This window comes from Leucoraja erinacea, chromosome 3 (assembly GCF_028641065.1).
Source record: "Leucoraja erinacea ecotype New England chromosome 3, Leri_hhj_1, whole genome shotgun sequence".
Classification (NCBI taxonomy): domain Eukaryota; kingdom Metazoa; phylum Chordata; class Chondrichthyes; order Rajiformes; family Rajidae; genus Leucoraja; species Leucoraja erinaceus.
In genome coordinates this window covers 8,501,243-8,528,576 of record NC_073379.1, presented here as the reverse complement: position 1 = coordinate 8,528,576, position 27,334 = coordinate 8,501,243, and the positions used below count along the sequence as shown (strand labels likewise).

Here is a 27,334-nt window from a genome sequence, read left to right as displayed (position 1 = left end):
TGCGGTACCTTCTTCCACCCCCCTCGCGTACTTGCCCTCCCTCTCCGTCTCCACTTTCCCCTCTCGCGATAGACCTGGGGCTTATATTAGGTGCGAGGAGGCAGATGCGTCCACTTGGTTCGCCGCGATTAGCCTGGGAGGTTTGCTGAGACCAGCGGGGCTTTGGTATTTCCTCGCCGGACAGGTCTACTAGAAGGATCCGTGATGGGTGACTACGCTATCAGCTTCCTCAAGGACTTTCTGGCCGGCGGAGTGGCCGCTGCCATTTCCAAGACGGCGGTGGCGCCCATAGAACGGGTGAAGTTACTGCTCCAAGTGAGTGGGTGGGATTTGGGTGGCGATAGGGTGGGTGGGGCAAGTTGAAAGTTTCACCCAAATCCTGGAGTTGTCACATCGTGGTAGATCCATTGGAATCACCTACCCTGGGCGGCGCAGCGGTAGAGTTGCTACCCTTACAGCGCCAGAGACCCAGGTTCGATCCTGACTGAAGCGGGGAATCGCTGGTCGGTGCGTCCGCCCTGTATCTCTGAACTAAACTAAGACAGAGACTTTAGTGACAGCACTGGCGCAAGTAAGGTGCCCTCGTGTGCTGTGTCCAGCTATAAAAAGACATCACGGTGTCTCATTGACTCACATATGACCTTCCACTCCCTCCATGCAGAATGGCAAGTGATCTACAGACACCAAGGTCCCGATTAGTTTACAGTGGGCAACTTTTTCCTGACACATTTATTTTTCAACCTCTGGGCATTATGGCGAACGCTGTGTATTGCCCGAGGAGTTATAAACCAGTTTGAGACAAAGCTGCAGTTTGCAAAGTTATTTAACTGGCCGCAAGTAATCCCACCACGGGAATTCACCAGGGTAACGGGAGCCGGGAAAGCAGATGTCATCTCGAGATATTCTTTGTAAAAAGTTTGGTATCAGAATAGTAGAAAGAAACAAGAGACTGCGGATACACACACACACACACACACGCACGCAGGGTAATCCTGGAAAGTGCAAGACTTTTTTTTCCTTTTGCATAGACTACTCATGGCTAATCTTAAAAAAAAAAGTGCTTAGTTAGACTCAGACTCCTGTCTTCAACCCGAGCAAGATATTAAGGTGTAGTTTGTGGGTCGAGCAGCAAGGGCGGGTCAAGAAGCAAAGCGGCAGCGGGCGGTAGAGTTGCTGCCTTCAGCGGCAGGTTTCAGCGCCAGAGACCCGGGTTCGATCCTGACCACGGGTGCTGTCTGAACGGAGTTTGTACGCTCTCCCCGTGATTTCACCGAATGTACAGGTTTGTAGGTTAATTGGCTTGGTGTAAATGTAAAATTGCCCTTTGTGTGTGTGTGTCTGTGTGTGTGTGTGGTAGTAGGCGACATATCTGGAGAGAAGGAGCGGGTGAACGAGTCAGACTCTTGATTTTGTCACATTTGGCCATTCCTTTAGTGTGCAAAATCACGGCGGAGATGGGTAGTTCGCTCAAACCCGACGCCTAACACTCTGAACAAGCTCCAGAACCAAAACGGCTCCTGTCCATTCTCTCCCCAGATGCTGCCCGGCCCGCTGAGTTACTCCAGCATTTTGTACTTTTTGCGCAAATTTCCAGCATCTGCAGTTCCTTGTGCCTGTCTAACTCAGATTTCTGGGAACCATGTCTTGTCACACTGGCCAACGTGTCAAGCGCAGGATTGGTGATTGTAAAGGATATTGGCTGATAAAGTCGGGCTATTTAATAATTGTGGAAATGTGAAGTGAATATCCTTGTGGGTGCCTGAAACGCGCTGAAACGGTGGTGGAGGCAGATACAATAGTGGTGTTTAAGAGGCTTTTAGATCGGCGCATGGATATGTAGAGAATAGTGGGATATTGATCATGTGCCGGCAGACACTAATTTAACTTGGCATCATGTTCGGCACAGCCCTTATGGGCCGAAGGACCTGACCCTGTGCTGTTCTGTTTTATGTTGTAGACTTTACTTTAGACTATAGAGATACATCTTTGACTTTAGACCGTGGAGACACATTTAAGACTCTAGAGATGTACTATAGGCTTTAGAGGTGCATTTTAGACTTCAGAGATACAATAGGTGCAGGAGCAGGCCATTCGGCCCTTCGAGCCAGCACCGTTTTGAAGACTTTCAAGAGAGCTAGATAGGGCCCTTAAAGATAGCAGAGTAGGGGGATATGGGGAGAAGGCAGGAGCGGGGTACTGATTGGGGATGATCAGCCACGATCACATTGAATGGCGGTGCTGGCTCGAAGGGCCGAATGACCTACTCCTGCACCAATTGTCTATTGTCTAAGACACATTTGAGACTAGATATATACTCTAGGCTTTAGAGGTACGTTTTAGACCAGAGTTTAGAGATACACTTTAGACTTTAGAGGAACACTTTGGGCTTTAGAGACTTTCTACATACCGTATGACTTGGACTGCGTTCCGCATTGCCTCAGCTGCCAAATTTGATCTTTGGTTGCGAAGATTGTGTCTGTGGATCACTCCGCTGCAAGGCGGCAATTGTATTTTTCAATGTAAACTGGCCATTTCATTGCACCGGGTTGAAGGATAGGCATTCATGGTTTGAAATAGCCGGCATTATATTTCGTTAACTTGCTTCACCGGGTCCGACATTTCAGCTCCTTTAAGCAAACACAAAGTGCTGGTGGAACTCAGCGGGTCGGGCAGCATCTGTGGATGGGAATGAACAGGCGATATTTCGCGTCGGGACCCTGCTTCCGACTGGGTGATTCTGCACCTACATTTGGCTCCTGGCCTGCTGAGTTCCTCCAACGCTTCGTGTTTTGCTCATGATTCCAGCACCTGCAGCCCCTTATGCCTCCAATATTTGGTTGTATTTTAAGGGCAGCTGCAGAGTTGCTGCCTTGCAGCGCCAGAGACCCGGGTTCAATCCCAACTACGGGTGCTGTCTGTATGGAGTTTGTACGCCCCCACCCCCGTGACCTGCGTGTGTTTTCTCAGAGATCGTTGGTTTCCTCCCAAACGTGACACTCCCATTAGCCTACAGGTTTTGATAAAATTGTAAATTGTCCCTAGTGTGTGTTGGATAGTGTTAATGTGCGGGGATCGCTGGTCCACGCTGTATAATAATAATAACTTTATTTATAAAGCGCTTTTAGGCAACATCAGTTACCACAAAGTGCTGTACATGGGAAGTCAACAAAAAGTTATTACGAACTACTAAAACCATTAAGACGACAGGACTATAAAAACAGTAAAAATTAAAAGACATTAAAAGCACTAAAACAGGAACAAAGTCTCAGCCAGTGTCGAAAGCCAGTGAATAAAAGTGAGTTTTTAGGGAGGATTTAAAGATGGACAGTGAAGGGGCCTGTCTGATCTGCAGCGGCAAGGTGTTCCAGAGTGCCGGGGCAGCAACAGAAAAGGCTCTATCCCCTCTGAGCTTCCGCTTAGACCTTGGTACCTCAAGGAGCAGCTGATCCACTGACCTGAGGCACCGGGCAGGAGCATATAGGTGGAGCAGCTCAGAGAGGTAAGGCGGGGCGAGGCCATTCAATGATTTAAAAACAAATAAAAGAATTTTAAAATGAACTCGAAAGTGCACTGGGAGCCAGTGAAGGGAGGCCAAAATTGGCGTAATGTGCTCCCTCTTTCGAGTTCCGGTTAAAAGGCGAGCGGCAGCATTTTGGACCAACTGGAGACGAGCCAACGAAGCTCGTGAGACTCCAGAGTAGAGCGCGTTACAGTAATCCAGCCGAGATGAAATAAAGGCATGGATTACTGTTTCAAAATGCTGCCGCTCTTTAAATGCTATCTCTAAACTAAACTAAATGTTGTGATTCATTCGGCACGAGCTTAATTCTCTCTTTCATCATTTATACCTTATGATGAAATTGTCTATCTTGTAACAAATGAAAACAAAAACATCTCCAATTGAGGATTATCGAAGTTTGACATTGAGCGTCAATAACACATCATTGAGAAGGGCCGGTCATCGTACTGTCCTCGTTTCTCCGTTCTTCCTGGTCGCTGTGCGGTATTGATCGAAACAGATGGCCCTTCAGCCCATCCAGTCCACACCGACCATCGATCACCCGTTCACACTGGGCACACTAGACACCGTTCACACTAGTTCACACGGTTGGCGAAGCCTTTTTTGCCTGCTAACCAGTCAGCAGAAAGACAGGGAGAACGTGCAAACTCCACACAGACAGCATAAGAGGTCAGGATCGAACCCGGGTCTCCGGCACTGTGAGGCAGCAGCACTACCCACTGTGCCACTGTGCTGTCCTAAGTTTCTGAAATGAGTCTAGTCTCGGCCTATCCCTGTTACTGAAGGATACTAGCTGCGCAAAGAAGTGAAAAGAAAGGTCATAAGTGATAGCAGTGGAATTAGGCCATTCGGCCCATCAAATCTACTCTGCCATTCAATCATGTCTGATCGATCCATCCCTCCTAACCCCATTCTCCTGCCTTCTCCCCATAACCCCTGACACCAGTACTAATCAAGAATCTATCTATCTCTGCCTTAAGAATACCCATTGAACCTCTAACTAAAGAAATTCCTCCTCATCTCCTTCCTAAAGGAACGTTCTTTAATTCTGAGGCTGTGACCTCTGGTCCTAGACTTGCCCACTAGTGGAACCATCTTCTCCACATCCACTCTATCCAGGCCTTTCCCCTGTCCACTTCTACCTATATCCCTTCCTCCACCTTAACATTACACTTGGCCCCTCCCGCGATCCAGCGGCCTGTTGTTTACTTCCCCCCTAGCCTTTGCCACCTACTCCACCCATTTGCCAATCAAACGACCTTCACGTACATCCACCTATCACTTGCCAAGCTTTGTCCTGCCCCCCACTTCTCTTTTCCCATCTTTCTCCCCCCCCCCCCCCCCCCCCCCCCTCCCCCCCCCCCCCCCAGCCCAGATCAGTACAGGTGTCTGTGGTTATGGGGAGACGGCATGAGAATGGGGTTCGGAGGGAGAGATAGATCAGCCATGATTGAATGGCGGAGTAGACTTGATGGACTGAATGGCCTAATTCTGCTCCAAGAACCTATGAACTTATCAACCCCACTACTAAGTTTTTAAGAAAGAACTGCTGATGCTGGGAAAATCGAAGGTAGACAAAATTGCTGAAGAGGCAGCATCTACGGAGCCGACAAAAATGCTGAAGAAACTCAGCGGGTGAGGCAGCATCTATGAGCAGCTCCACAGATGCTGCCTCACCCGCTGAGTTTCTCCAGCATTTTTGTCAACCCCACTACTAAAGTCAGTCTGAAGAAGGGACCCCAATCCGAAACGCCGACTGTCCATTCGCTCCACAGATGCTGCTTGGCTGGTCGAGTTACTCATGCGTGTTATGTTTTGATAGAGCCCTATGCTTTCATGGTGTGAACTTTGCCTTCCATCGTCCAATGCCAACATTCCCTTGTTCACTAGTCTCACGATTACTTGGTATGTACCACCCGTCCCCACCCCATCGAGTATCATGTATCCGTGCTTACGTTTCATGTGTGTTACATAAACCCAGCTGGAAACTCGTGCTATTAACACTGGGGTGCAGTTTGCGATTGTTTTATTTACAACATGGAGGCGCAGCGGTAGAGTTGCTGCCTTACTGCGAATGCAGCGCCGGAGACGCGGTTTCGATCCCGACTACGGGTGCTGTCTGTACGGAGTTTGTACGTTCTCCCCGTGACCTCCGAGATCTTCGGTTTCCTCCCACACTCCAAAGACCTACAGGTTTGTAGGTTAATTCGCTTTGCAAATGTAAAAATTGCCCCTATGGTCGTTGGATGGTGTTAATGTGCAGGGATGTGCTGGTCAGCGTGGACCCGGTGGGCCAAAGGGCCTGTTTCCGCGCTGTATATCTCAACTAAACAGCATATCAGAGGTTACACAAAAAAGCTGGAGAAACTCAGCGGGTCAGCAGCATCTATGGAGCGAAGGAAATAGGCAACGTTTCGGGCCGAAACCCTTCTTCAGACTGATCGGGGGCGGGGGTGGGCGGGGACAAGAAAGGGAAAAGGAGAAGGAGCCCGAAGGCTGGGGGATGGGCGGAGACAGCAGGGGGGCTGAGGAAGGGGAGGAGACAGCAAGGACTAACAAAACTCGCTGGGAAAGGCACTTTTTAAAACATTTTGCAGGTACGGGATTCTGCAGGTGCTAGAATTTTGAGTGCCGGGGGAACTCAGTAGGTGAGGCAGCATCTTTAGTTTGATGTAACTTAGTTTAGAGGAACAGCAAGGAAACAGGTCCTTCGCCCCACAGAGTCCACACCGACGAGCGACCTCCCCCCCCCTTTACACTAACACTATCCTACACACGAAGGGAAATTTTTACCAATAGACAATAGGTGCAGGAGTAGGCCATTCGGCCCTTCGAGCCAGCACCGCCATTCAATGTGATCATGGCTGATCATCCCCAATCAGTACCCTATTCCTGCCTTGTCCCCATATCCCCTGCCTACGCTATCTTGAAGAGCCCGATCAAGCTCTCTCTTGAAAGTATCCAGAGAACTGGCCTCCACTGCCCTCAGAGGCAGAGAATTCCACAGACTCACAACTCTCTGTGAGAAAAAGTGTTTCCTTGTCTCCGTTCTAAATGGCTTACCTCTTATTCTTAAACCGTGGCCCCTGGTTCTGGACCCCCCCAACATCGGGAACACGTTTCCTGCCTCTAGCGTGTCCAAACCCTTAATAATCTTATATGTTTCAATAAGATACCTTATCATCCTTCTAAACTCCAGAGTGTACAAGCCCAGCTGCTCCATTCTCTCAGCATATGACAGTCCAGCCATCCCGGGAATTAAACCTGTAAACCTACGCTGCTCTCCCCCAATAGCAAGAATGTCCTTCCTCAAATTAGGGGACCAAAACTGCACACAATACTCCAGGTGTGGTCTCACTAGGGCCCTATACAACTGCAGAAGGACCTCTTCGCTCCTATACTCAAGTCCTCTTGTTAGAAAGGCCAACATGCCATTCGCTTTCTTCACTGCCTGCCGTACCTGCATGCTTACTTTCATTGACTGATGTACAAGGACCCCCAGATCCCGCTGTACTTCCCCTTTTCCCAACTTGACACCATTTAGATAGCGATCCGCCTTCCTGTTTTTGCTACCAAAGTGGATAACCTCACATTTATCCACAATAAGCTACAGCTGGCATGCATCTGCCCACTCACCCAACCTGTACCGAAGTCAATTAACATACATAAAAATATGTGAGGAAACCAGAGAAACCGCACATGGTCACGGGGAGAATGTACAAACTGTACAAACAGCACCCGTAGTCAGGATCGTGTCTCTGGTGCTGTAAGGCAGCAACTCTACTGCTGTGCCACCAAAGTCGCTGTGGCCTTTCTGTTTTATGTGCGGCTTGGCAGTCCTTGCTCTGCAACATCAGTGCAATTCATGGGCACGTTTAATGGGCATTCTGAGGCTCAGTAGGTTTCTTTACGGTATATATGTCGTGTTTTGAAGAAGGGTCACGACCTGAAACGTTACCCACTCCTTCTATCCAGAGATGCTGCCTGGCCTGCTGAGTTACTCCAGCATTTTGTGTCTATCTTCAGTGTCCCGGCACTTCTTACGGGACAGATATGTGTAATAAAATGCCATGGTGGTGCAGTGGTAGAGTTGCTGCCTCGGGGATCGCCAGTCGGTGCACACTCGGTGGGCCGACGGGCCTGTTTCCGCGCTGTATCCCTGAACTAAACAAAGCAAAGCGCTGGAGGAACTCAGCAGTTCAGGCAGCACCTGTGGAGAGAATGGATAGATGACGTTTTGGGTCACGGCCCTTCTTTATTCCCTCCACGGATGTTGCCTGACCTGCTGCGTCAAAATTTGGGCGTCTGTATTTCCTTGCAACTCCACGTATGATTACTAAGAATAAGAATCTGAATCTAAGAATAAGCAGGACATTTAGGACTGAGACGAGGAAAAACCTTTTCACCCAGAGACTTGTGAACCTGTGGAATTCTCTGCCACAGAAGGCAGTGGAGGCCAATTCACTGGATGTTTTCAAGAGAGAGTTAGATATAGTTCTTAGGGCTAACGGAATCAAGGGATATGGGGGGAAAAAGCAGGGACGGGATACTGATTTTGGATGATCAGCCATGATCGTATTGAATGACGGTGCTGGCGCGAAGGGCCGAATGGCCTACTCCTGCACCGATTTTCTATGTTTCTATGTTTATCCACCATGTTTAGTTAATGGATAACGTACGTGAACGAATTAGAACATTTATTTGTTTAGACTTTAATCATTATATTATGAGTTAATGAGCCCGCAAGGCTGGGTAGGTTTGGGTTATTAGGTTTAGGGCCAATATTGTCACGTGTACCGAGGTACAGTGAAAAGATTTGTCTTGCCTGCTATCAAACAAATCAGATATACCGTAAGTAAATATGATCAAGTCAAACTCAAGTACAATAATAGAGAGAAGAGTAAGATATAGAATGCAGAGTACAGGGCGGCACAGTGGCGCAGTGGTAGAGTTGCTGCCTCACAGCGCCAGACACCCAGGTTCGATCCTGACCACGGGTGCTGTCTGTACGGAGTTTGTACGTTCTCCCCGTGACCTGCGTGGGTTTTCTCCGGGTGCTCTGGTTTCCCCCCACACGGGTTTGTAGGTTAATTGGCTTCAGTGTAAATTGTCCCTAGTGTGTGTAGGATAGTGCTAGTGTAAGGGGCAATCGCTGGTCGGCGCAGACCTGGTGGGCCGAAGGGCCTGTTTCCACGCTGTATCCCTAAACTAAATAAAACTATACTAATATACTTCTCAGCATTGTAGTATATTGATGTTCTCTGTGGATTGTCACCTTGCCGTGGTGGAGAAGCTTGTGTGGTCCTGAGATCCTGAGAGCGATGCCGTCTGGGGCTATGCTCCTGGTAGGGCCACCCACGGCGGTAAGGTCAAGGGGGAGGTCTCCGACAGAGAGCAATACAACCAAGACCTCAGCGATGGAACAGGCGGAGGACGATGGCTGACCTTAGTGGAGCGTCACAACGGCTGGGAAGGCGGATGAAGGCTGCAGCAGAAAAGTGTCTCCGGTCGTCTTGGACTCCATGCCACTGGATCCTGACCCAGATCTGTCAAGGACCGTGGGGTGGCTGTCTGTGCACCAGTCTCCCCACGTTAAACAAAGTCACGCACAGGCGTCCTCCATATAGAGAATAGCACCCTGGAGACACCCATGGTCAGCCATGACCAGAGGGGGGATCTAGGAAGAGTTTGATTTTCTTTGATATGCATACCTGCAGCTTTCTGTTTGCCACAGTAGCTCCGTGACATAGCTGGTGGAGCTGCTGTCTCACAGCGCCAAAGCAGTATCTTATGAAGAAACTTAAAGGGGTAATTGGGCACACTCTCGGTGGGACCCACGGCCCGTGTCCACATTGAACTAAATACATGGAATCCAGCCTCATCAATCCAATCCGACATGGGTTACAGATTCCTAGAATTAATCTTAATAGATTATTATTTGGCCGTTTTTTTTAATCGGAATAGATCATATGCCCCAACTTTGGTGTGGTAAGGTGTGGCACTGTATTTGTTTAGTTTAGTTTGGAGATACAGCACGGAAACAAGCCCTTCGGCCCACCGGGTCCACGCTGACCAGCGATTCCCACACATTAACACTATCCTACACCCACTAGGGATAATATTTTATTATTTTCCCTACATTTTTCATCAAGCCAATTAACCCACAAGCCTGTATGTCTTTGGAGTGTGGGAGGAAACCCACAGTCGGTGGAAACGCGGTGTTGGCTCGAAGGGCCGAATGGCCTCCTCTTGCACCTATTTTCTATGAAACCGAAGATCTCGGTGAAAACCCACGCAGGTCACGGGTCATTTTTGAGAACGTAAAACTCCGTACAGGCAGCATCCGTAATTGGGAACGAGCCCGGATCTGCATTCGCTGTAAGGCAGCAACTCTACCGCTGCGCCACCGTGGCTGCCCTTGCTCAGTATGTGTGACTTTATTAGTCACGCGTTCTGAGGTACAGTGAAAGTCATTTTTGTATACAGTTTAGTACAAGTATCACTACACCTAAGCACTTACATACACACCTGAGATAAGCATCGCAGGCGCAGTAATGGTGTACAGCAGCAGTACACTGAGACAGTGTACAGAGTCGCCAGTTTGGGGCCATTTTCAAGTCCCAGTTGTAAGCGCAGGGATCTTGATCTGACCTTGAAGGCCTGTTGTCTGATGTTTTCAAGAGAGAATTAGATATAGGTCTTAGGGCTATCGGAATCAAGGGATATGGGGAGAAAGCAGGAATGTGGTACTGATTCTCTCTGGATGATAACCCATGATCATATAGAATGGCACCGCTGGCTCCTGTGCCTATTTTCTATGTTTCCAAGCACGACACCTGGAGGCTGCAGTGAATCGTCCGATCAGCAGAGAAGGTTATTGGCTGCAACCTTCCCTCCATTGACGAACTGTACACTGCAAGGGCCAGGAAGCGAGCGGGCAAGATCATCTCTGACCCCTCTCACCCTGGTAACAAACTCTTTGAATCACTTCCCTCTGGAAGGCGACTCCGGACTGTCAAAGCTGCCACAGCCAGACATAAAAACAGTTTTTATCCACGAGTAGTAGCTCTACTCAACAGCCAAAAATCTGTAGCCTCCCTTTGATCTGGTATTTTGTTGGTTCACATGCTTGATCAATGGTGTGTTTATAGAAACATAGAAATTAGGTGCAGGAGTAGGCCATTCGGCCCTTCGAGCCTGCACCGCCATTCAATATGATCATGGCTGATCATCCAACTCAGTATCCTGTACCTGCCTTCGCTCCATACCCTCTGATCCCCTTAGCCACAAGGGCCACATCTAACTCCCTCTGAAATATAGCCAATGAACTGGCCTCAACTACCCTCTGTGGCAGAGAGTTCCAGAGATTCACCATTCTCTGTGTGAAAAATGTTCTTCTCATCTCGGTTTTAAAGGATTTCCCCCTTATCCTTAAGCTGTGACCCCTTGTCCTGGACTTCCCCAACAATCTTCCTGCATCTAGCCTGTCCAACCCCTTAAGAATTTTGTAAGTTTCTATAAGATCCCCTCTCAATCTCCTAGATTCTAGAGAGTATAAACCAAGTCTATCCAGTCTTTCTTCATAAGACAGTCCTGACATCCCAGGAATCAGTCTGGTGAACCTTCTCTGCACTCCCTCTATGGCAATAATGTCCTTCCTCAGATTTGGAGACCAAAACTATACGCAATACTCCAGGTGTGGTCTCACCAAGACCCTGTACAACTGCAGTAGAACCTCCCTGCTCCTATACTCAAATCCTTTTGCTATGAAAGCCAACATACCATTCGCTTTCTTTACTGCCTGCTGCCTCTGCATGCCTACCTTCAATGACTGGTGTACCATGACACCCAGGTCTCGCTGCATCTCCCCCTTTCCCAATCGGCCACCATTTAGATAATATTAATGTTTTATTATTATTAATGTTTAGTGTTTTCTGAGTCATTCGTAACTGTCACTGTATGTCATGTTGTTACTTGTGGGCGGAGCACCAAGGCAAATTCCTTGTATGTGAATACTTGGCCAATAAACTTACTTACTTACTTCTATGTCCTGACGGCGTTGCAGGGTCCTCCTGGGGTTCAATGTAACAAAGATTTCTCTCATGCTTTTGAATCCCTTTCCCAGGTCCAGCATGCGAGCAAGCAGATCACAGCTGAGATGCAGTACAAGGGGATCATTGACTGTGTCGTGCGTATTCCCAAGGAACAGGGCTTCATCTCCTTCTGGCGAGGAAACCTGGCCAACGTGATCCGGTATTTCCCAACCCAGGCCCTCAACTTCGCCTTCAAGGACAAGTACAAGAAGGTCTTCCTGGGCGGGGTCGACAAGAAGACGCAGTTCTGGCGTTACTTTGCCGGAAACTTGGCATCGGGCGGGGCGGCGGGCGCCACGTCCCTGTGCTTGGTCTACCCGCTGGACTTCGCCCGGACCCGGCTGGCCGCCGACGTGGGCAAGGGCGCGAGCGGGAGGGAGTTCACCGGCCTCGCCAGCTGCCTCAGCAAGATCTTCAAGTCGGACGGCCTGCGAGGCCTTTACCAAGGCTTCGCCGTCTCCGTACAAGGCATCATCATTTACCGGGCTGCCTACTTCGGAGTCTATGACACCGCCAAAGGTAAGCAGGTTGCGGCTGGGACTGCAGCGGATCGTAGAGTCATGGGGAGAAACATGTAGACATAAGATACGCATAAGATATCAGACATACATTTAAACACATGAATGAATGAATGCTTTAATGTCACATGTGACAAGTCACAGTGAAATTCTTTGCACGGAAAGCCAAGGTATGCAAATAGCCACCCATAAAGGGCACTGATAAAGATACAAATTCCTCTCCCCAATCAATCCATCCATCCATCCATCCATCCATCCATCCATCCATCCATCCATCCATCCATCCATCCCTCTATCTCTATCCATCTATCCATCTATCCATCTATCCATCTCTCCATCTATCCATCTCTCCATCTATCCATCTCTCCATCTCTCCATCTCTCCATCTCTCCATCTATCCATCTCTGCATCCATCTCTCCATCTATCCATCTCTGAATCCATCTCTCTATCCATCTCTCTATCCATCTTATCTATTTATTTATTTATCTATCGATCTATCTCTATCGATCTATCTCTATCGATCTATCTCTATCGATCTATCTCTATCGATCTATCTATCTCTCTCTCTATCTCTCTCTATCTCTCTCTATCTCTCTCTCTATCTCTCTCTATCTCTCTCTCTCTGTCTCTGTCTATCTATCTCTGTTTATCTCTGTCTATCCATCCATCCATCCATCCACCATGTCATGCAACATGGCTCTTCAGCCCAACTAGTCCATGCCGACCCAAATGTCCTACCTAAATTAATCCCATTTGCCTGCATTTGGCCCTTATTCCTCGGAACTTTTCCTATCCATGTACCTGCCCTAGTGTATTTTAAATAGAGCTATAGTAAATAGAGCTACAGTCCGCCTTAACCAACCTGATCTCCTGGTTGCTCAACACTTTAATCCCCCTCCCTTTCTGTCCTGGGTCCCCAGCGCAAATTGTAGGGAACAGCACCTCATATTTCGCTTGGGGCAGCTTACAATCCTAGCGGTATGTACACAGACCTCAGAGTAGTTCTTGCTTTCCCTCTCTCTCCATTCCCTTCCCCTTCCCAGTTCTCCCACCAGTCTTACTGTCTCCGCCTATATCCTATCTGTCCCGCCCACTCCCCTGACATCAGTCTGTAGAAGGGTCTTGACCTGAAATGTCACCTATTCCTTCTCTCCAGGGATGCTGCCTGTCCCGCTGAGTTACTCCAGCATTTTGTATCTACCTATAGAATAAATAAATATATATACTGCAGGAAAACAGGCCCTTCGGTCCAACCTGGCGTTGCCGACCATGATGTCCCATCTAAATCAACCTAATTTCCCTGCGTTTGGCCCATATATCTCAAATGTTTCAAAGGTTCAAAGGTCAGATTATTATCACGTGTGCCAATTAAAGTACAGTGAAACACAAATTACTATACAGCCATATTACAAATAAGCAACAAGACACAACTACATAAAAGTTAACATAAACATCCACCACAGCGGATTCCCCACATTCCCCACTGTGGTGGAAGCCAATAAAGTCTAATCTTCTTCCTCTTTATTCTCCCACGGTCGGGACAGTCGAACCATCTGCAGTCGGGGCGATCGAAGCCCCCGCAGCTAGTTGTCAAAGCCCCCGTGTCGGGGCGATCGAAGTCCCCGTGTCGGGATGATTGAACCCCCGCGGCTTGGAGCTCCCGGAGTCGGTCTCTGACCAGAGACCGCGAGCTCCACCATGTTAAAGTCCGCATGCTCCCGCAGTTTTGAGCTCAGAGGTCGATCCCTGGCAAAGGGATTGTGAGTTCCACCATGGTAAGTCCGCAGGCCCCCGTGGTTGGAGCTCCCGAAGTCGGTCTCCAGCAAAGGCCGCCAGCTCCTCGATGTTAAGCCACAGTGCATAACAGAATCATATGGCAGAGAAACAGGCCCTTCGGCCCATCATGTCCGTGCTGACCAAGAATCCCAACCTAAGCGAGTCCCAGTTGCCCTCGTTTGGTCCATTTCCCTGGAAACCTCTGTAAAAAGAGCACAACGTGGAGTTCGGCAACATTTAGATGGAGATTGTGGCGTCACCTGATGGTCAGACAACTTGCGGTCGAACCCTCGTCAGTATTTACGAGGATTGTCATCGGTTAAGAGCAGTGTTCTGCTACATAAGCAGGTCTCAGAACCAGGGGCCACAGTTTAAGAATAAGGGGTAAGCCATTTAGAAAGGAGACGAGGAAACACTTTTTCTCACAGAGAGTGGTGAGTGTGGAATTCTCTGCCTCAGAGGGCGGTGGAGGCAGGTTCTCTGGATGCTTTCAAGAGAGAGCTAGATAGGGCTCTTAAAAATAGAGGAATCGGGATATGAGGAGAAGGCAGGAACGGGGTACTGATTGAGGATGATCAGCCATGATCACATTGAATGGCGGTGCTGGCTCGAAGGGCCGAATGGCCTACTCCTGCACCTATTGTCTATTGTCTATCTCACCTTGCGACCTGGAGTCGACAGGTAGCTTAGCTCGAGAGAACGCCCTCGCTCAGCTGCAGCAGCAATGACAATATGATAGAGGACCAAACGTGTATGTATTTCAAACCTATTATGTCTGAATAAAGCAACCACGTTTGGTACTGCTACAAGATGCTTATTTTGTTGCGGTTTTTAATGTTATCTTTCGCTAAAATTATTCACCCCGCCATGGCCATTCTCATTCATAAAACCATGTCATATTTCACCACAGCTTTGTCCCTTGTGATATTAACTGATTATTAAATGCACTAAAAGATGACAGACCCGCAAAATACCGCAAGTGAGTTTATTGTCATATGTCCCTGATAGGACAATGAAATTCTTGCTTTGCTACAGCACACAGAACATAGTAGGCATTTACTACAAAACAGATCAGTGTGTCCAGATACCGTAATATAAATATATACACACATGAATAAATAAAATGATAAAGTGCAAATAACAGATAATGGGTTATTAATAATCAAAGTTTTGTCCGAGCCAGGTTTAATAGCCTGATGGCTGTGGGGAAGTAGCTATTCCTGAACCTGGTTGTTGCAGTCTTCAGGCTCCTGTACGTTCTACCTGAGCATAACGTAGTTTGCTGAGTGTGATAACATATGTAAAACATAGAACAAAGCAGTGCAGGAACAGGCCCTTCGGCCCACAGTGACCATGCCAGACATGATGTCAAGTTGCCTTACTTGACATAGATACACAGACAATAGGTGCAGGAATAGGCCATTCTGTCCTTCCAGCCAGCACCGCCATTCAATGTGATCATGGCTGATCATCCCCCATCAGTACCCCATTCCTGCCTTCCCCCCATAACCCTTGAATGGAGCCCTTAGAGCTCTATCTAACTCTCTTTTGAATGCATCCAGTGAATTGGTTCTCCACTGCCTTATGAGGCAGAGAATTCCCCAATTTCACAACCAAATGTGTGAAAAAGCTTTTTCCTCATCTCAGTTCCAAATGGCCTATCCCTTATTCTTAAACTGTGGCCCTGGTTCTAGACTCCCCCACCATCAGGAACATGTTTCCTGCATCTAGCATGTCCAGTCTTTTAATGATTTTATATGTTTCTATAAGATCCCCTAAATTCCAGTGAACACAAGCCCAGTCGCTCCATTCTTTCATCATATGACAGTCCCGCCATCCTGGGAATTAACCTGGTGAACCTACGCTGCACTCCCTCAATAGCAAGAATGTCCTTCCTCAAATTTGTGAAGGAGTATCTTTTCCTTACAAATTGATTCATGCGTTCCTGGGGGATAATCCATAGTTTCCAGGTTTACTGCCGTACGCTTCCCAAGGGCCAGACCAAGTAACCCATGGATTGTTGTGATCTGTTCACAAGACACAGGAACAGTACTGGACCATTCGGCCCATCGACTCTGCTCCATCATTCGATCATGGCTGATCGACATATCCCGCTCAACCCCATTCTCCCGCAGTCTTCCTGTAATCTTTGACACCCTTAGTAATCAAGAACCGCTTTGCAAATGCTCAATGACTTGGCCTCCACAGCCGTCTGCAGCAATGAATCCCACAGATTCACCACCCTCTGACTGAAGAAATTCCTCCTCATCTCCATTCTGAAGTTACGTCCTTTTATTCTGCGGCTGTATCCTCTGTTCCTAAATTCTCCCAATACTGGAAACATCTTCTCCACATCCACTCTATCTGGGTCTAACTATTCAATACAACTCTATTCCATTGACGTCTGCATTTTCTTAGCACTGGGTAGGAAGCTGAGGTTATAAGTTCATATTTCATTAGTGCTAGGAACAGAATTAGGCCATTCGGCCCATCAAGTCATCTTTCTCCACCATTCAATCATGGCTGATCTATCTTTCCCTCTCAACCCCACCGTGGACTTGGTGGGCCGAAGGGCCTGTTTCTAAAACTAAACTACACTCTGTTCCACTCCACTAAACTTAAGCCAACGGGGTATTGAAAGAGTTAAACAACATGGGGTCTTGCCATCCATGGAGCAGCGACAGGTTGCCCTCATGGCGTCGATTTCATCACTGTACGACTACTGAATGCCAACTCCGGTAGGCGGCGCGGCTCTGGCCAGCAGCGGCCTCTGCAGTCTGTCCGCGTTTTTATTATTTTCTGTCTGTGTTTTAATGTAGTTTTTGTTATTTTTTTTGGGGTGTGGTGTGTGTGTGGGGGGGTGGGGGTGGGGGGGGGAGGGGGGGGGGGGGGGAAACTTTTTTTAAATCTCTCCCTGCACTGGAGACCCGACCTTTTCTCGTCGGGTTTCCGTTGTCGTTGGGGCCGCAACGAGGAGCGGCCTCCAACAGGAAGAAGCCGGGGACTCTGGTGCCGACGACTCACCGTTGCCGTCGCGGAGCTGGCCGAGTCCGGAGCGGTTGGAGCGGTGGAGGAGCGCTGCCGCTGCTGCTGCTGCTGCTGCTGCTGCTGCTGCTGCTGCTGCCGATGCCGCTGCTGATGCGGAGGCTGCTACTGCGGGTCTGCGGACGGCGGCACCGGGAGCCCGCGGATCCCTGGAGGGAGACCGCTTTTCGGGGCTCCTGCAACGGCGAATTCTCCCGCCCGTGTTGCGGGGTTGAAGAGCTCCTGGAGCGGGGCCTGACATCACCGCCCCGCACGGCTGGAATGGCCGCGGGACTTTGCGAGCGCACACCGGGGGCTCCAACACCAAGACCCGGTGTGCGACCTCGCACCACCCGGCGTGGCTTCAATGGCCGCGGGACAATCGCCATCGCCAGCCGGGGGCTTTGACTTTGACTCTGACATCGGGGGGGGGAGAGTGCAGTGGAGAGATAAGTTTTTTTGGCCTTCCATCACAGCTATGTGATGGATGTTTATGTAAAATGTAATTATGTTGTGTCTGGGGTCTATCTGTGTGTAATGTATGGCTGCAGAAACGACATTTCGTTTGGACCTCCAGGGGTCCAAATGACAATTAAATTGACTCTTGACTCTTGACTTCCTGCTGGAGAGAGGAGCAAGAGAGAAGAAACTAAATCCTGCCCTTCCCCCCCACCACCAACACTTGTCCGTGTCTGTCAAACAGGATTGGTACATGATCCCAGCGCTGCGAAAGCTGAAAGACTTGTGCACAGCCAGTCACATGTTTGGTTTAGATTTTAGTTCATAAGTTCATAAGCCATAGGTGCAGAATTACTACATTAAACCCAAACAAGTCTTCTCCGCCATTCAATCACGGCTGATCTATCTCTCCCACTCAACCCCATTCTCCTGCCGTCTCCCCATAACCCTTGACACCTGTACTATTCAAGAATCTGTCCATACCCGCTTTAAAGATTCCCAATGACTTGGCCTCCACAGCCGTCTGTAGCTATGAATTCCACAGATTCACCACCCTCTGACTAAATAAATTCCTCCCCATCCCCTTTCTAAAGGTGTCTTTTTATTCTGAGGCTGTGCCCTCTGGTCCTTGACTCTCCTACTAGTGGAAACGTCCTCTCCACATCCACTCTGTCCAGGTCAGTTTAGAGATATTTTTAGATTCAACATGGAAACAGGCCCTTCGGTCCACCGAGTCCATGCTGACCCATTCACATTGATTCTATGTTATCCCACTTTTGCATCTGCTCCCCGCACACTCCGGTCAACCTCAGAAGCCAATGAAACCTACAAACCAGAGATGGACAGAGAATGCTGGAGTATCTCAGCAGGTCATACAATATCTGTGGATTGTCCATTTTCTCCAGAGATGCTGCCTGGCCCACTGAGTTGCTCGAGAATTCTGTGCCTATTTGAAAGTAATGAAAGTCCTATAATGAAAGTGAGCATGCAGGTACAGCAGGCAGTGAAGAAAGCGAATGGCATGTTGACCTTTATAACAGAGGAGTTGAGTATAGGAGCAAAGAGGTTCTTCTGCAGTTGGATAGAGCCCCAGTGCGACCACACCTGGAGTATTGTGTGCAGTTTTGGTCCCCTAATTTGAGGAAGGACATTCTTGCTATTGAGGGAGTGCAGCGTAGGTTTACAAGGTTAATTCCCGGGATGGTGGGACTGTCACATGCTGAGAGAATGGAGCGGCTGGGCTTGTACACTCTGGAGTTTAAAAGGATGAGAGGGTATCTTATTGAAGCATATAAGATTATTAAGGGCTTGGACACGCTAGAGGCAGGAAACATGTTCCTGATATTGGGGGAGACCAGAACCAGGAACCACAGTTTAAGAATAAGGGGTAAGCCATTTAGAACGGAGACGAGGAAACACTTTTTCTCACAGAGAGTTGTGAGTCTGTGGAATTCTCTGCCTCAGTGGGTGGTGGAGGTCGGTTCCCAGGATACTTTAAAGAGAGAGCTAGATAGGGCTCTTAAAGATAGCGGAGTCAGGGGATATGGGGAGAAGGCAGGAACGGGGTATTGATTGGGGACGATCAGCCATGATCACATTGAATGGCGGTGCTGGCTTGAAGGGCCGAATGGCCTACTCCTGCACCTATTGTCTATTGTCTATTTTTGGTGTAAACCAGCGACTGCAGTTCCTTTAAAAAAAAATGTAAATGTTAAATTTGTGTTTATTGTGTGTTTTTGTTATTTTATTCTATGTATGACTGCAAGGCATGAAATTTCGTTCAGACCAACAGGCCTGAATGACAATAAAGGATACTTATACTTATACTTACTTATACTTTTTATTGCAACCTACAAACCTTCCGTCTTTGGAATGTGGGAGGAAACCGGCGCACCCGGAGGAAACCCACGCAGTCCGTGGGGAGAACGTGCAAACTCCACACACACACACACGTGGGATTGAACCAGGGTCCCTGGCGCTGTGAGGCAGTTGTGTAGAAGGTAGTCTATTATCCTCTGGTGAACTAAGCGATAGCTTTGTTTGTGTTCGTCAGGGATGATGCCAGATCCGAAGAACGTGCATATTCTGATCAGCTGGATGATTGCGCAGTCAGTGACGGCAGTGGCTGGGCTGGTCTCCTACCCATTCGACACAGTCCGTCGACGTATGATGATGCAGTCCGGCCGGAAGGGAGGTACGTTGTAAACCAGAATCACCTTGTTATTCGGGATTTGACCCAAAACATCACCCATTCCTCCTCTCCTGAGATGCTGCCTGTCCCCCTTGAGTTTACTCCAGCATTTTGGGTCTATCTTTGTTATTAACCTACTGAGTTTAAGTTTGAGATTAGTTTATTGTCAAGTCAAGTCAAGAGAGTTTATTGTCATGTGTCCCAGATAGGACAATGAAATTCTTGCTTTGCTTCAGCACACAGAACATAGTAGGCATGAATACAGAACAGATCAGTGTGTCCATATACCATTATATAAATATATACACACATCAATAAATAAGCAGATAAAGTGCAAATAAACAGATAATGGTCTATTAATGTTCAGAGATTTGTTACAGTTGAGTTTAATAGCCTGATGGCTGTGGGGAAGAAGCTGTTCATGAACCTGGACGTTGCAGTCTTCAGGCTCCTGTACATTCTACCTGAAGGCAGCGGGGAGATGAGTGAGTGGCCAGGATGGTGTGGGTCCATGATGATGCTGCCAGCCTTTTTGAGGCAGCGACTGTGATAGATCCCCTCGATGGTAGGAAGGTCAGAGCCGATGATGGACTGGGCAGTGTTTACTACTTTTTGTGGTCTTTTCCGCTCCTGGGCTCTCAAGTTGCCAAACCGAGCCACGATGCAACCGGTCAGCATGCTCTCTACTGTGCACCTGTAGAAGTTCGAGAGAGTCCCCCTTGACATACCGACTCTCCGTAATCTTCTCAGGAAGTAGAGGCGCTGAGTCATGTGTACCGAGGTACGGTGAAAAGCTTTAGTTGCGTGCTAACCAGTCAGCAGAAAGACAATACTTGATTACAATTGAGCTGTCAACAGTGTACAGATGCATGACAAAGGGAATAATATGAAGAAATGTTTAGTGCAAGATAAAGCCAATAAAGTTGAGTTTAATTTAGTTTAGAGATACAGCGTGGAAACCACCACCACGGCCCACGGACTTTGCACCAACCAGAGACACGAACTGTATCCGACACACACTAGGAACAATTTTACAATTTTATCAGAGCCAATTAACCTACAAACGTGTACGTCTTTGGCATGTGGGAGGAAACCGAAGATCTTGGAGAAAACCCACACAGGTCACGGGGAGATCGTACAAACCCCGTACAAACAGCACCCGTAGTCGGGATCGAACCTGAGTCTCTGGTGCAGTGAGGCAGCAACTCTACCGCTGAGCCACCGTGCCTCCCACAAAGTCCGATCAAAATTAGTCCGAGTGTCTCCAATGAGGTGGATAGTAGATCTGGACTGCTCTCTAGTTGTTGGTGGGATTATTTCGTTTCCTGATAACAGCTGTCGAAAAAACTGTTCCTGAATCTGGAGGTGTGCGTTTTCACACTTCTGTACATTTTGCCACACGGGAGAGTAACTGAAAAATAGTTACTCGAAATAAAGCCAAACGATGATGCCGGAACCTTGAGTGAAGCACAAAGTGCTGGTGCATCACAGTGGGCCCATCAGCATCCCCACGGATGCTGGCTGTGTCCTTTCTTCAGACTGATTGTGGCGGGGAAGAAACCTGGAAAATAAAGACTTGCTTAATACTTGTGTTTGGGGTTATGGGGAGAAGGCAGGAGAATGGGGTTAGGTGGGAGCGATAGATCAGCCATGATTGAATGGTAGAGTAGACTCGGTGGGCCGAATGGCCTAATTCGACTACTATTATGAAGAGCGATGACTGGTACATTATTGTCACATGTACTTGGTACAGTGAAATTCTTTATTTTGCATACAATACATAAGTATGCAAAGAGTCGCCACGTATAGGGCATCGCAGTTACAAAAAGTATTCGATATAACTCCCGATGGTCTCTCTTCCTTCTGGGGCAGGACAAAGCCTTTCTCCCCCCTACTCCATCAGACTGAAGAAGGGTTCACTTCCCCCCACAGATGCTGCCTAACCCTGCTGGGTTCTTCCAGCACATTGTGTTTTGCTAAGATAGGGGGTGGGATCTCGTGCAGGAAGTTGGTATGGAGGGTGGTGTGGGAAAGGTTAGTGGGTAGAAAGGCGATGATCGAGGAAGGAGGGTTGGTTTAGGCTGCACTAATATAATGCAAGGGGCCTGACGGGTAAGGCAGATGAGCTTTAGGGCATGGATAGGTACGTGCGACTGGAACGTTGTAGCCATGACTGAAACCTGGTTAAGGGAGGGGCAGGACTGGCAGCTCAATGTCCTGGAGTACAGGAGCTTCAGGAGAGACAGGCGAGGGACAAAGAAGAGGGGGTTGCATGGCTGGGTAAGGAGGATGTCACAGCTGTGATCAGAGGCGACATTATGGATGGTTCTTCTAGTGAGGCTATATAGGTGGAGCTGAGGAACAGGAAAGGGAAGATCACCTTGTCGGGGGTGTAGTACAGACCCCCGAATAGTCAACGGGAATTAGAAGAACAAATGTGCCCGGAGATCTCTGGATGCTTTCAAGAGAGAGCTAGACAGGTCTCTTAAAAATAGCGGAGTCAGGGGATATGGGGAGAAGGCAGGAACGGGCTACGGATTGGGGGTGATCAGCCGTGATCACATTGAATGGCGGTGCTGGCTCGAAGGGCCGAATGGCCTACTCCTGCACCGGTTGTCTATTGAGGCAAAGAATATACTTCAAGTATTCTTTGGCTTCAGCGTGGTCAGAGCACCCTGTGCAAGATAATCAACAGCAATGAGATCGCAGACCGAAGAAGGTCCCCTGACCAGGAACGTCACCTCTCCATGTTCTCCAGGGATGCCACCTGACTTGCTGAGTTTCTCCAGAACTTTGTGTCCTTTTTTTTAAACCAACAGCTGCAGTTTGTTGTCTTGACAACGCAAAAAGATTTTCTGGATAATCTCAAACCAAATGCAGACCTAATAAACCATTTTTGTCCTTGGCCCATTAACCCTCCCAAACCCTGTGGTCACGCTCATCAAAATTCCCTCATTAAAATCGCTGCGAATGTAAAACCATGGAGCGCTTTTCTCCAATTCCTTTTCACTCTTTCATGCGTTAGAGAAAAGTTATTGTATTCACAGGGAATTGCAGATGCAGGTTTAATAAAAAGAGACAAAATGCTGTTGTACCTCAGTGGGTCAGGCAGCACCTCTGGAGAAAATAAAGAGAGGTGACGTTTCGGATCAGAACCCTTCTTCGTCAGAGTCAAAAGTCTCTTCAAGGTATGCCTACTTTGAAGATGGACAAAAGTGTTGGAGAAACTCAGTGGGTGCGGCAGCATCTATGGGATGAAGGAAACAGGCAACGTTTCGGCCCGAAACGTTGCCTATTTCCTTCGTTCCATAGATACTGCCGCACCCGCTGAGTTTCTCCAGCACTTTTTGTCTACCTTCGATTTTCCAGCTTCTGCAGTTCCTTCTTAAACCTGCTTTGAAGATGTTCTCTTCTGAGTCCGAAGAAGGATCCTGATCCGAAACGCTGCCTATCCATGTTCTCCCGAGATGCTGCCTGATCCACTGAGTTACTCCTGAGTTTTTTGTCTTTTAGAGAGTTTTTTTTAATTCTATCAGTTTAAATTTAGGGGTCAGGCAGCAGGCAGGTGAGACGTGTAGATGGGACATGTTGGTTGATGTGGGCTGAAGGGCCTGTTTCCACGCTGTATAACTATGAAACTCCTGAAACATATACAATTCTTAACGGATTGGACAGGCTAGATGCAGGAAAAATGTTCACGATGTTGTGGGAGTCCAGAACCAGAGGTTACGGTGTAAGAATAAGGGGTAAGCCATTTAGGACTGAGATGAGGAAAGTCTTTTTCACCCAGAGAGCAGTGAATCTGTGGAATTCTCTGCCACAGAAGGCAGTGGAGGCTAATTGACTGGCTGTTTTCAAGAGAGTTAGATAGAGCTCTTAGGGCTAACAGAATAAAGGGATATGGGGAGAAAGCAGGAACGGGGTACTGATTTTGGATGATCAGCCATGATCAAATTGAGTGCTGGTGCTGACTCAAAGGGCCGAATGGCCTACTACCACACCTATTTTCTATGTCAGTTCCATAGACAAAGTTTAATGCCTGTAAATGGGGGAGAGGTAAATTGGATGGTACCCTAGCTTATGGAAGGACCATGCAGAAGCCTGATAAAAGCGCAGCAGATGATTTAGTGAGAGAAGTGGCATATCAGACCCAGGTTCCATCCTGACAACGGGTGCTGTTTGTACGGACGTCTTTCCACAAGCAGTAGCTCTTTTCAATAACCAAAAGTCTGTAGCCTCCTTTAGCTCTGGTATTTTATTTCATTCACATGTTTAAACTATAATGTTTTATTCTTAATTGCTTACTGTATGTGTTGTTGTTACTTGCGAGCGGAGCACCAAGGCAAATTCCTTGTATGTGAATGTAGTTGGCCAATAAACTTATTCATTCGTTCATTCATGAACCCTGGGATGGCGGGACTGTCATATGAGGAAAGATTGAAAAGACTGGGCTTGTATTCACTGGAGTTTAGAAGGATGGGGGGGATCTTATAGAAACATATAAAATTATAAAAGGATTGGACAAGCTAGATGCAGGAAACATTTTCCCAATGTTGGGCGAGTCCAGAACCAGGGGCCACAGTCTTAGAATAAAATGGAGGCCATTTAAGACTGAGGTGAGGAAAAACTTTTTCACCCAGAGAGTTGTGAATTTGTGGAATTCCCTGCCACAGAGGGCAGAGGAGGCTAAACCACTGGGTGGATTTAAGAGAGTTAGATAGAGCTCTAGGGGCTAGTGGAATCAAGGGATATGGGGAGAAGGCAGGCACGGGTTATTGATTGGGGACGATCAGCCATGATCACAATGAGTGGCGGTGCTGACTAGAAGGGCCGAATGGCCTCCTCCTGCACCTATTTTCTATGTTTCTATTCATTTTATGTATCATACATATCTAACATTACTGTTGTGATGTCTCAACAGCTGATATAATGTATTCGGGCACAATCGATTGCTGGAAAAAAATTGCGAAAGATGAGGGGTCTAAAGCTTTCTTCAAAGGTGCCTGGTCAAATGTGTTGAGAGGAATGGGAGGAGCCTTTGTACTGGTACTGTATGATGAAATTAAGAAATATGCGTAAGAGTCCAAGAGGCATCCATCTACCCCTTTGTTCATCACTTTAAATTAAACAGCATTAGAAAACTGTAATATATTGTAGCAGGACAATGGGTCAACAATGATGAATGTACCTTTAAGAAATCAAACGCCTGAATAAAAGCAGTGGCAGGTTGGAGACTCAATGAAAGGGCTTAATGCATTATTAAGTCATAGTCACCCTTGTTATCCATGTATTGAATTCCATAGCCTAATCCCCTTGCCAACTGTATATATATATTTAAGTTACCATTTACTTTTCCTTGGGTGGTGAGTATTTCTGCATTTAGTACTTAATCTCAAAATGGTTATATTCTAATCGCAAGTGTTATGCACATTGTTTAGCATTGATCCAAACGGAAACAAATGTATTTATGGTCCCTATTAAATCAAAAGTATTTATTAAAACTGGCTCGTGTATACAATTTTTCAATAAAACATTTAGGTCTTTTATTGAGCTGCTGCTTGTATTAACATCATGGCCATATATGTGGCAAGGACTGTGTCACGGTGGCGCAGTGGTAGAGTTGCTGCCTTACAGGGCCAGAGACCCGGGTTCGATTCTGACTGCAGGTGCTGTCTGTACGGAGTTAGTACGTTCTCCCCGTTTCCTGCGTGGGTTTTCTCCGGGGTCTCTGGTTTCCTCCCGCACTCCAAAGATGTACAGGTTTGCAGGTTGAATGGCTTGCTATAAATGTAAATTGTCCCATGTGTGTGAATAGAATAGTGTTGATGTGTAGGGATTGCTGGTCGGCGCAGACCTGGTGGGCTGAGAGGCCTGTCTCGCACTGTATCTCTAAATTAAACTAATCTAATACAGCATAGACTAAGCAACATGAAATGAAGCACAAACGCTAACAAATTAGTCGTTGCGGTTTGATGCATAAGCGTTGGGAAATAACATTACATTTTCACGGCAAGAAAGTTACATTTTCTTAGTCATACAGCGTGGAAACAGGCCCTTCGGCCCAACCTTTCGACACTGACCAACATGTCCCATCTACACCACATATTTACACCGTGACACAGTCCTTACACAACTAGTCCCACCACCTTACATATTTTCTTTTAAAATATTACATTTCAAATGTTTTTTTAAAAATGTTACGTTGCTTACATGAAGAAAAATAACGAGAAGCGTACATAATTTCTAATTACAAAGCAGTTAGAAATCAAGTTGGGAAGCATTCATTTGTTTTAGGTTTAGGATTATTGTTGACTCCAATCGAATCAGAAAATACTCTCCATGTACAGAATCAAATCAGGTTCGTCCGATAGAGCAAAGGTGAAGATACAGAGTGCAGAATATAGTCCTCAGCATTGTAATGCATCCGTTCCAGAGACAAAGACAATGTCCGCAATGGGGTAGAGGTGAATTGGACAGTACCCTAGCTTATGGAAGGACCGTTCAGAAGCCTGATAACAGAGAGGAAGAAGCTGTTCCTGAGTCTGGTGGTGCGCGCTTTCAAGCTTCTGTACCTTCTGCTGAATGGGAGCAGGGAGCAGGGGGAATGACCGTGGTGGAATAACGGATGTTGGCTGCTTTTCCAAGACAGTGTGGTATAGATGGAGTCAATGGTGGGAAGTCTGCTCTGTGTGGTGAACTGGGCTGCATCTACATCTCTCTGCAATTTCTTGTGGTCTGGGGCAGAACTTTTCCCAATGCAAGCTAATGATGCAACCCGTCAGAATGCTTTCTGGAGTGCATTAGTAGAAGTCTATAAGGGTCATTGGAGACAAGCCAAATGTCTTCAGTCTGAAGCAGAGGCATTGGTGAGCCTTCTTGGTAGTCGTATCAATGTGGTCAGTCCACCACAGATCATTGGTAATATTAATGCCAAAGAACTTGAAGCTCTCAACCATTTCCACTTCCGCACCATCGGTGCTTCCTGAAAGTGATAACTAGCTCCTTTGTCTTGCTAACATTGAGAGTGAGATTATTTGTCCTGACACCACGTTGCCAAGTTTACCTTAGTCTCCATCTCCTGCCCCCTTGTCATTGTCCATGATCCAGCCCACCACTGCGGCGTCATCTGCAAACTTGCAGATGGAGTTACAGTATAGCCACACAAGCCATCAATTTACTGAGCCTTAGTTAGGGCATGCTTCTCTGTGGATTGTCACCATGTCGTGGTGGAGAAGCTTGTGTGGACCTGAGATCCTGAGAGCGATGCCGTCTGGAGCTATGCTCCTGGTAGGGCCACCCATGGCGGTAAGGTCGAGGGGGAGGTCTCTGACAAAGAGCAATCCAACCGAGACCTCAACGGTGGAACAGGCGGAGGACGATGGCTGACTTTAGTGGAGCGTCACAACGGCTGGGAAGGCGGATGAAGGCTGCAGCAGAAAAGGGTCTCCGGTCATCTTGGACTCCATGCCACTGGACCCTGACCCAGATCTGTCAAGGATCGTGGGGTGGCTGTCTGTGCACCAGTCTCCCCACGTTAAACAAAGTCACGCACAGGCGTCCTCCATAGAGGGAATAGCACCCTGGAGACACCCATGGTCAGCCATGGCCGCAGGGGGCTAAGAAGTTAGAGCAAATCTGGAGTATGGTCTTCAGTTCACAGACATAGGCCTCAAGGTAAAGATTGGGGGAAATGCAGAGTTACCAGATTGGTAACAAAATTTAAAGGCAGATTAAAAATAGATGCATCCGTGT

General features: G+C 47.7%; 1 protein-coding gene across 1 annotated transcript; it reads left to right on the top strand.

Annotated features, from left to right (window-relative positions):
• The first annotated feature begins 107 nt into the window (after window positions 1-107).
• On the top strand, window positions 108-25,097 carry slc25a4 (solute carrier family 25 member 4). The gene is made up of 4 exons (XM_055632022.1): window positions 108-315; window positions 11,646-12,132; window positions 19,445-19,585; window positions 24,504-25,097. The coding sequence occupies exons 1-4, from the start codon at window positions 205-207 to the stop codon at window positions 24,659-24,661; spliced, it is 897 nt and encodes a 298-aa protein (XP_055487997.1). The 5' UTR covers window positions 108-204; the 3' UTR covers window positions 24,662-25,097.
• Window positions 25,098-27,334: the final 2,237 nt, after the last annotated feature.